The 10643-nt window shown below is 32.5% G+C and overlaps 3 protein-coding genes across 3 annotated transcripts; all 3 read left to right on the top strand.

The window, feature by feature from the left end:
* Positions 1–5243: 5243 nt before the first annotated feature.
* LOC111384180 (CCG-binding protein 1-like) lies at positions 5244–6739 on the top strand. The gene is made up of 3 exons (XM_023008441.1): positions 5244–5562; positions 5709–5782; positions 6205–6739. Exons 1-3 carry the CDS (start codon positions 5355–5357, stop codon positions 6517–6519), a joined length of 597 nt encoding a protein of 198 aa, XP_022864209.1. The 5' UTR covers positions 5244–5354; the 3' UTR covers positions 6520–6739.
* A 956-nt stretch (positions 6740–7695) lies between these two features.
* On the top strand, positions 7696–9077 carry LOC111384182 (CCG-binding protein 1-like). The gene is made up of 3 exons (XM_023008443.1): positions 7696–7966; positions 8097–8170; positions 8574–9077. The coding sequence occupies exons 1-3, from the start codon at positions 7759–7761 to the stop codon at positions 8886–8888; spliced, it is 597 nt and encodes a 198-aa protein (XP_022864211.1). The 5' UTR covers positions 7696–7758; the 3' UTR covers positions 8889–9077.
* Positions 9078–9313: 236 nt separating this feature from the next.
* LOC111384183 (pollen-specific leucine-rich repeat extensin-like protein 4) lies at positions 9314–10638 on the top strand (the record flags this gene model as incomplete). The annotated part of the gene is made up of 1 exon (XM_023008444.1): positions 9314–10638. A coding segment is annotated over exon 1 (882 nt), but the record flags the coding sequence as incomplete, so codon positions are not given.
* Between the last annotated feature and the right edge of the window lie 5 nt (positions 10639–10643).

Here is a 10643-nt window from a genome sequence, read left to right as displayed (position 1 = left end):
TTTTCCTACTCTTTTCTTCTCCATGTTCTTTCTATTAAATTGGATTATGTTGTTTCTCTTAATCATGAACTAAATTCTAAATCTAGAGTTTGATGTAAGCTAACCTGAGATACATTAGGACGCTAATATAGTTAATTCGTTTGATTTTTCCATTAGTTTAATTGTGTTTATTCTTGCGCATTGCTTTCAATTACCTGATCAATAGTTGAATGATTTGAGACTTTAAATTTTGATACTCGTGTGAGTGAGATTTAGGCGTGATCTAAGAATAATGTAATCGAGATTTTGTGAGTTTCGAAAAAAAAATGAAATATTTGAGCCTTATCCCATATAAGAACAACGTACTTGATAATTTCTATATTTTTAATTCGAAATAGAGATATTAGAATTAAAAGATAGAGATAAGTTCTATTTGACACTCGAGAGAATTAACAAGATTAATCTAAGGTTCTTGTCCATAAACTTAGGAAAAATTGATAGAAATATATAAAAATTGAAAAATATTGTTGATAGTGTGGTGAAATCATTCCATGAGATTTCTTACATTGATAAATCTCTTACAATTTGCCTTATTTTACTTGAACCGCCACCACATCCACATTAGGTTAGTATCGAAACATCCACTTTAACTTGATTTTCTAGACAAGGTAAAAGTTAAAATAATCATAGTATTTAGTAGGAATTATATATATCAATCCACGTGGGTTCGACAATCTAATTCTCTTCATATATTACAAAATTTGACACCATATATGTTATTCAAGCTCCAACAATTAGATCATATCTAGACAAACAAGAAAGCATAATCTAATTATTAGTCTTTTTTTTTTTTTTTTAATTCCTATAGCATAAGATTGCATTTTTGAAATATATTAGATCACGAAAACTAATGTATACATACATGCAATACTATCATCTAATTAGTCGTATATGTATTTTATCCTCATTCGATATTCGATAACTAGGTAAGAGCCTAAATGACCATTTTCACCCATTTAATTATTCCTGTTAACTTAAGTTTTATTTTCTTGAACGATCCCCGTGAACCAATCGTATACGTCAAAGTTGATCTCACGCTAAAACATTGAGCTCAAATTTATTACCATTCAACATAAAATATTTAAGCTTCGGGGTGACGTTCCTAACACGAATTCCCGTTCTTTATTTCGCTTGATCTTAAACTTCAAACTTATTGAAACTTTTGATTAAGAAGAATGTTATAAAGCATCAGTTTATATGACATACAAATGATAAATCATCTTTATATGTGACTCATTTCCATGTCATCTTACCTGCCACCTAAATTGGTGCTTAGCACCGATTCAAACAGTTAATCGATTAGCACTACAACTTTTCAATACAAGATATCGAACTTTATATGTTGTTCGTGAACAAATTACTGATTATCAAAATAAAAGTTGTATCACACTGTACTTCTCAATAAAAATACCTAACTTATATTATTACTAGCAAACATAATCAATTTAGTTCGCATGCTCATAAATGCAACAAACAAACAAAGTTACAATTTATTTTTATAAAATTTTATTTTATCGTAGCAATATATACTATATGGACACACAACCCAACCCAACCTAATACAATCATAATGAAAAGTTAGAGATTATTTACATTTTTCTGAAAATAGGTTGAAGAAAATTTTGTTAATAATAAGTAGATGACATATTGTGCAATTTTCTATTAGAAGAGGAGTCGCATTTCTTCACCTCCTGGAAATTGTCAGGTTTTACTTATGTTCTTCTTCTTCTTATTGCTTCCTTAATACAAGTGTGCACGTGTGTGTTTTTATAGAGAAACCTAATACAATCATAATGAAAAGTTAGAGATTATTTACATTTTTCTGAAAATAGGTTGAAGAAAATTTTGTTAATAATAAGTAGATGACATATTGTGCAATTTTCTATTAGAAGAGGAGTCGCATTTCTTCACCTCCTGGAAATTGTCAGGTTTTACTTATGTTCTTCTTCTTCTTATTGCTTCCTTAATACAAGTGTGCACGTGTGTGTTTTTATAGAGATTTGCTACGGTGTATGAGGACTCAGTTATACCTCTCACACCCATACCTAATAAATGACCCCATTGTTGCTTCATTACAAAATTAAGTTCATCTAAAGTTTACTAAGCAACCGGGAATCGTTGTCGCCACTCTGGCACACGTTGATTGTCGTGATTTCTAGTGCCAATTTCAACATCCCAACATTGGTAGGGCCAAACTCCGCTAACTTTCATATAGTTTTCCTTTATATCGAAATTGTCATTTTATTGTTTATTTAATATTGAAGCATAAAGTTATCTTTTTATACCAACATACTATAATTTTTGGACAGATCAGTAGGGATGAACTTTGCTAATTAAAGATATGTCGATGTTGGTTTTAAAAAAATAAAAAATAAAAAAAAAAGAGAGAAGTTGGAGACATATTGCTCTAAGAAGTTGGTTGAAATGAGAGAACTTTGCAGTCACTTCTTATCGTAGTCGTTCTACATGTCATACATATGATGGTAGTAATTTGATATATTGCGATGATAGTGAGTGATTGCAATTAGCATTATTCGAATAGAATGTTGTGGGATCCATACATTATGTTGCTAAAATTAATTATTGACTAACTTAGATTAAAATTTAGATTTTAAATTCTACCAAACGTGAGCTTAGATATCCCACAAAACATCATCAGAAATAATTATTTAACATTTAGCTACTAATGCAATTAAATCAGATCGATTCAAAACACAATAGTGAGTTTGAGAATTATTTCAAAGATATTGAATCCAAATGCATAACTGATATCATTTTCAAAATAATACAAATATGTAATTAGAATAATATCTACCTTTATCTATAATGCAAACAAAGTAGCGGAACAAGAGTTAAAAAAATATGAAGTAGGAACCTCGTATGGGCCATCTTCGAAGGGTATAGAGCTTGCTTACTCAGAAGAGTAATGATTAATTTGTTTCTAAGGGTCGTTTGGTTACAAACCTGAAATTGAATTGAAAACGAATTTTAAGGAATTGAATTGCCTAAAAATTATTTTCTTTGAAATTGTAAATAATTGTATTTAACTGGTATAATTTTTCAAGTAAAAAAATGTTGAAATAAAAGTATTTTTTTTGTGTTCATTTAACTTTGTTTTATATAAAAATTATCAATTAATGGGATATATTTTATTGGTATTGAGGATGAAATTTGTTTTCATTGCCAACCAAAAAAAAAATTTCAAGAAAATCATCTATCTTTTGGTGTTCGTTTGATTTTATTTTACATGGAAATTGTCAATTAAAGGGAAAAAATTTTACAATTATTCTTAAAATTTGTTTTCATTGCCAAAAAAATAAAAAATAAACGAAAAAAATTGCTACAGTAATCTGGGAAAATGAAATTCATTTTTTCCCAAAAAGAAGGAAAATGTTTATGTGGTATCAACAAGCGGAAAATGAATTCCAAGAAAATTTTTGTCAATCAGACATAAAAAAACTGAAAAGATGGAATTACAAGTTCATTTTCCATGGAATTTCCTACTTATGAAACACACCCAAATTTCAATTGAAAGCATGACAATTTATGAAAACTCGATAATTTCTCTTAATCATATCTTCCCAAAGAAAGTAGGGCACTCATTTCGATGTGGTTTTGCTAACAAATTCTTACTCTGCGTTTTTTCCCTCCCTCTCTCTCACTATCATTCCATCTCAACTATAGTCACTTTATACTCTCAAAATTTTGAATGCAAATAAAAGGCGTGCATATTGCTTGGGAGTTTTTTCTCATTGCTTTTGACCGATTTTGGTTAACGCCATTTATAAGAGATTGAAATAATCGGTGCTCGATAATGTTTCTAGGCGCTAATTTTGAATCATTTAAAAATCACTCAAAATTGATGTAGTGTAATTTTGACTATTTTTCTCAATCGATTTGGTGGGTTTTTGGCCACTTCGCTCATATTATCTTCTAATTTTTTCCTATATAAAATAATTATTTTCAACCAGCATATTTTGTTTAAAACTAACTTGTAAATTAAAATACATTGACTAACTAAATTATTTATAAGCAAAACAATTTATTTATTGTTAGTAAAGAATTACTTATCAGATAATAGATCACTTTTGTGTAAAAATTTATTTATATAACTACTAATAACAACAATTCATTTGTAAAATATTAAAAATTAATTACAAGTAAAAAATTCCCTTATGTAAAACTATTTAAAAGTACAAAATTAACTTATAATTATAAAATTTACTAAGGGGGTGTTTGTGAGCCATTTTTATGTAAAAATAGTAAATTGATGAAAAATATGTGGTCGAAAAATAAAGAATTTTTTTTATTTACGTGTAATATTATTTTAATAAAAAATGTGTGGTTAAAAAAAGAGAGAGAAAAATACATTTTAAAAAAAATGGATGCATAACGAGGCTTAACTTACATTTTAAGTAAATATTTAATTTTATAAGTTTTATAGTGCATAGCATCTTATATGCAAAAAAAGTACTTATAAGTAAAATATTATATATGAGACAAAAATCATATAAGAAATTATAAATTAAAAACCGATTGTAAAATCATCCAATCATAACTTAGATTTTTTTAAAAATTGCTAATAAAATCATTCAAAATCGATCTGTTAATAAAAGTTTTGAGAATAAACAATATAGTCGTTATGAACCCCACACAATAGATATAAATTCAAATTTAATAACTTGATGTGATGGATAAAGATTATATTTTTCATTTTAATGGGGGAAAGAATGAAAAACAAACAGAAATTTTATAAAATATTCATAACCGACATTCCTTATCTCTTAAATAATATTCTTTACATTATTGTAATGAATTGTGCAAAGCACACACGCTACGTCTTGTATTGACTTGTCCATAATAAACAACTTAGCGGATCATGAACGAAGAAGGGACTGAAATTTTGAAAATGAAATTTCTTTTAGCCAATAAAATATTCAATCGAAAAGGGCAAGACAGAAACAAAATATCTTAAAAGCTATACTATTTCAATTCAATTATAACAGCCCTCACCACTCCCTGGTTTTGCGAAACGAAGCCCGCAGTTTTCCCTCCAATCCCTACGCCGCGTCCTACTTTTCCCATCTACGACTCGTTCTACGGTCCCACAAGGATTCATCCGTCACAAAAAACCAAATTAAATAATTCAACTGTCTGTTAGATTATCTCACAACAATTACAAAAAATAATTAAAAATATCTCATCCTTATCCAATGACATATTGAAACTCATCATTTCTTTATAAATAAAAACCCGAAACAATAAGTGCATTAGCATTACTCTTCTCTGAAATCAACTATTGCAGAAACAAACAGATGATTCAAACAGTGCCTTTCGATTCTTCTTCATCTTTAAGCAGTTTTCTTGTTAATTGGTCAAGATCAAGTTCAAGTTCAAGAACCATTCGTTGTTCTTCAAGAAACAATGCTTATATACCCAAGCTGGAGCCGTTTAGCAGAAGCAAAATTGATAGAGCTTTTAAAGAACCCCCTTTGATTCAGAAATCAGAAACCCAACTTGCAGGCAAGTTCTCTCTATCCTTTTTTTTTTTTTTTTTTGTGGTGATAAATCTTGGACCATTTTGAATTAATGATGTCTTATGAAAGTATTCAAATCTCTGTCTTTGGCTCTAATGATCGAGTTAATTTCTTTTGGTGATGGGTGTTTAGATTATTGTTCAACGCTTGAAGGGGATGAATCTTATAGCTGCTGGAGGGCATATTTTGAGCTCAAACAACTTGAAGTAAGTTCTAAATTTGATGAGATGAATAGAATCTTTTAGACATATGTCCAAGAAAAAGTAGTTTTAAACCATATTTATGGCTTGTTTAATGAGATGTTCTTTAGGGATGTTTTGTTGGGCTTAAAAAGTCAAGTCTTTTTTCTTTCCTTTTTTCCAGTAAGTATGTCTCTATAATTCCAAGATAAGTAACTTTTAAGCTACTTCTAAACTATTGCAGGTCGAAAAAGAATTTAAAATTTCGTTTATAGTAGTGTCTAATCACTCATAGCATAAATTTCTTGGTAGTTTTTGCAAAATTCAATAAATATAAGCAAGAAGTTTATGCGATGAATTCATCTTTTATTATAAATATTTTAAGATTGTAACACAAAACCTATTGGATTCAAAAACTAATGTGTTTTGGCTATTATGGTATTCATCAGGAAGAAGTCCCAAAGGAGGAGTTAGAAAGACTAATTATTGAAGCTGGTGGTGTAAAATCTCTAGTTGGATGTTTACATGGAGTTGCAGAAATTCACAAAGCAAAGAAGGAATGCAAGGAGTCGCTGAAGCACGCGACTGCAAAAAATGCAGACACGGTGCCTTGTCCGATCCCGGATGGTTTGCCCAAGACGTTCGACGAGCTCGAGGAAGAGGAGAAAGCTAGAATGCCGGATTCGCCCTTCACAAGATTGCTTAGAGCTAGAGGACGATACCCGGCTTGGTATTCTCCAGTGCCTGATCACGAGACAGATTGATGATGATTATCGGCTCATCCTGATTCATGATCCTTTGTGAAAATGTACCTAGTAGTTTGAACAATTTGTGACCTCTTCAACAAGATTGTAAATAGAGTTTTTGCATCGAACTTTGTCGTGTTAGTGGTATAATATAACTCAAAAGATATGTTAATATATGTATAAAAGATGTGGCTTATTGAACAAATTGAGTTTGTTTTAGCAATGAGCTTGATTTACATCTTGAATGCCTATTCTGACTTGTGGTCAAGCACTTTGGAGAATAGTTTAGACGGTCCATTGTGACTCGGTGCTAACTAGATCAACTTTAGTTAAGAGTTACTTTTTTTAAAAGTGATTTCTTTTTGAAAATATATAGTCCTTGTTTGTTTCCCTTTATTTCTCCATTAAAATGAAAAATATGACCGTTATTTATCGCATCAAACCACCAAATTTAAATTTCTATCTATTGTATGGGATCCATAACGGTTATATTTTTCATTCTCATTCTTATCAAAATGATAAACAAACGGGGCCATAATATAGTTGAAAATGAGACAAGAACTTAATTATAAATTGAATTGACCATACCAATTCACCAACGTGACTGTTTTGAACTGAGAGACATTTTTGTGTTAAAATGCTTATACCATGGCGCTGTTTGCACATGGAAGTTTCCGTAGTTTGAAAGACAATGAGTAAAAGAAACCCTGAAGCAGCCGAAGCTTTCCAGTCGAGCACAGATCTCCTTGTCAAAATATTAACATTTTGACTTGCGAATATCTTTTTTTTCATGTTTGGATGGTGATTACTGTAACCCTATTTTTAGCAATTTCCCATGTTGTTCCATGGAGAAAAACTTGCCTAAATCCAAGCAGAGACCCCCAAATTTTGTGTCTGAAATTCGTTAGAGCCCTCCAAATCCGCAGAAGTTTGATTGGTATCTCCATATAACACCCTCATTTCTTCCTGAAGATGATAACTATAAGCGGCCTTGGGTTTGTCCAAGGGGGTCAATCATGGCTAACCCATCAAAAATGAATGCCTTTGGCTGCTTTCTTGTCGTTTTTCTTTCATTTTTCTCGTCCTTTTCTTCAGCTTTAACAGATGCTGAGGCGGCTTATATAGCACGTAAATATTTCATCCTTATCCAATGACATATTGAAACTCATCATTTCTTTTCTTTATAAATAAAAACCCGAAACAATAAGTGCATTAGCATTACTCTTCTCTGAAATCAACTATTGCAGAAACAAACAGATGATTCAAACAGTGCCTTTCGATTCTTCTTCATCTTTAAGCAGTTTTCTTGTTAATTTGTCAAGTTCAAGTTCAAGTTCAAGAACCATTCGTTGTTCTTCAAGAAACAATGCTTATATACCCAAGCTGGAGCCGTTTAGCAGAAGCAAAATTGATAGAGCTTTTAAAGAACCCCCTTTGATTCAGAAATCAGAAACCCAACTCGCAGGCAAGTTTTTTTTCTTATTTTTATAAAATTCTTGGAGCCTTTTGAATTAATGATGTTTTATAAAAGTATTTAAATCTCTTTCTTTGGCTCTAATAATCGACTTAATTTCTTTTGTGTGATGGATGTTTAGATTATTGTTCAACGCTTGAAGGGGATGATTCTTATAGCTGCTGGAGGGCATATTTTGAGCTCAAACAACTTGAAGTAAGTTCTAAATTTGATGAGATGAATAGAATCTTTTAGACATATGTCCAAGAAAAAGTAGTTTTAAACCATATTTATGGCTTGTTTAATGAGATGTTCTTTAGGGATGTTTTGTTGGGCTTAAAAAGTCAAGTCTTTTTTCTTGCCTTTTTGCCAAAAAGTACGTCTCTATAATTCCTAGATAAATGACTTTTAAGCTACGTCTAAACTATTGCAGGTCGAAAAAGAATTTAAAATTTCGTTTATAGTAGTGTCTAATCACTCATAGCATAAATTTCTTGCTTATACCAAGAAGTTTATGCGATGAATGAATTCATCTTTTATTATAAATATTTTAAGATTGTAACACAAAACCTATTGGATTCAAAAACTAATATGTTTTGGCTATTATGGTATTCATCAGGAAGAGGTCCCAAAGGAGGAGTTAGAAAGACTAATTATTGAAGCTGGTGGTGTAAAATCTCTAGTTGGATGTTTACATGGAGTTGCAGAAATTCACAAAGCAAAGAAGGAATGCAAGGAGTCGCTGAAGCACGCGACTGCAAAAAATACAGACACGGTGCCTTGTCCGATCCCGGATGGTTTGCCCAAGACGTTCGACGAGCTCGAGGAAGAGGAGAAAGCTAGAATGCCGGATTCGCCCTTCACAAGATTGCTTAGAGCCAGAGGACGATACCCGGCTTGGTATTCTCCAGTGCCTGATCACGAGACAGATTGATGATGATTATCGGCTCATCCTGATTCATGATCCTTTGTGAAAATGTACCTAGTAGTTGTTTGAACAATTTGTGACCTCTTCAACAAGATTGTAAATGGAGTTTTTGCATCGAATTTTGTCGTCAGTGGTATAAATATAACTCAAAAGATATGTTAATATATGTATAAAAGATGTGGCTTATTGAACAAATTGAGTTTGTTTGAGCAGTGAGTTTGATTTACATCTTGAATGCCTATTCTGGCTTGTGGTCAAGCACTTTGGAGAATAGTTTAGACGGTCTCCGTGCTAACTAGATCAACTTTAGTTAAGAGTTACTTTTTTAAAAGTGATTTATTTAAGAGAATATGCGGTTAAAAAGTGGGAAAAATTATAGAACAATGTAAAAATATATAATATAGTTGAAAATGAGACGAACTTAATTATAAATTGAATTGACCATACCAATTCACCAACGTGATTGTTTTGAACTGAGAGACATTTTTGTGTTAAAATGCTGATACCATGTCGCAGTTTGCACATGGAAGTTTCCGTAGTTTGAAAGACAATGGGTAAAAGGAACCCTGAAGCAGCCGAAGCTTTCCAGTCGAGCACAGATCTCCTTGTCAAAATATTAACATTTTGACTTGCGAATATCTTTTTTTTCATGTTTGGATGGTGATTACTGTAAGCCTATTTTTAGCAATTTCCCATGTTGTTCCATGGAGAAAAACTTGCCTAAATCCAAGCAGAGACCCCCAAATTAGTGTCTGAAATTCGTTAGAGCCCTCCGAATCCGCAGAAGTTTGATTGGCATCTCCATATAACACCCTCATTTCTTCCTGCAGATGATAACTATAAGCGGCCTTGGGTTTGTCCAAGGGGGTCAATCATGGCTAACCCATCAAAAATGAATGCCTTTGGCTGCTTTCTTGTCGTTTTTCTTTCACTTTTCTCGTCCTTTTCTTCAGCTTTAACAGATGCTGAGGCGGCTTATATAGCACGCCGTCAGCTGTTGCACCACCCAGATGATGATAGCCTTCCTAACGAATCCGAATACGAGATTGATGCTCGTTTAACATTTGCCAATCCAAGGCTCAAGAAAGCCTACATTGCCCTTCAGGCGTTTAAGAAAGCTATTTACTCGGATCCACAGAACTTTACAGCTAATTGGGAGGGTGCTAATGTGTGCGCCTACAATGGTGTGTTCTGTGCACAAGCGCTCGACAATCCTAAACAGTCTGTCGTCGCTGGGGTCGACTTGAACCATGCGGACATTGCAGGACACCTACCTATCGAGATTGGTCACTTGGTGGACATTAGCCTTCTCCACCTTAATTCCAATAGGTTTTGTGGGATCATTCCAAAAAGCATTGCGAAGCTGACCCTTCTCTTTGAACTTGATGTTAGCAACAATCGTTTTGTTGGACCTTTCCCCGAGGTTGTCTTAGAGTTACCATCTCTAAAATACCTCGACCTTAGGTACAATGATTTCGAAGGACAATTGCCTCCCCAACTCTTCAATAAGCCACTTGACGCACTTTTCTTGAATGACAACCGGTTCCACTCAACCATCCCTGAAAATTTTGGAAATTCCACTGTTTCAGTGCTGGTTTTGTCCAACAACAAATTCCATGGTTGTATTCCGAAGAGCATTGGCAAAATGGCGAACACATTGGATGAAATCCTTTTGTCGAACAATGCACTCTCGGGTTGCTTGCCTGAAGAAATAACACTCCTGAAGAGCGCCACGGTTTTCGACATTAGCGATAACAAATT

This window comes from Olea europaea, unplaced genomic scaffold, assembly GCF_002742605.1.
Source record: "Olea europaea var. sylvestris unplaced genomic scaffold, O_europaea_v1 scaffold2863, whole genome shotgun sequence".
In the NCBI taxonomy this organism is placed as follows: Eukaryota; Viridiplantae; Streptophyta; class Magnoliopsida; order Lamiales; family Oleaceae; genus Olea; species Olea europaea.
The sequence above is the reverse complement of the archived record's forward strand: the minus strand, read 5'-3'. Positions and strand labels throughout refer to the sequence as shown.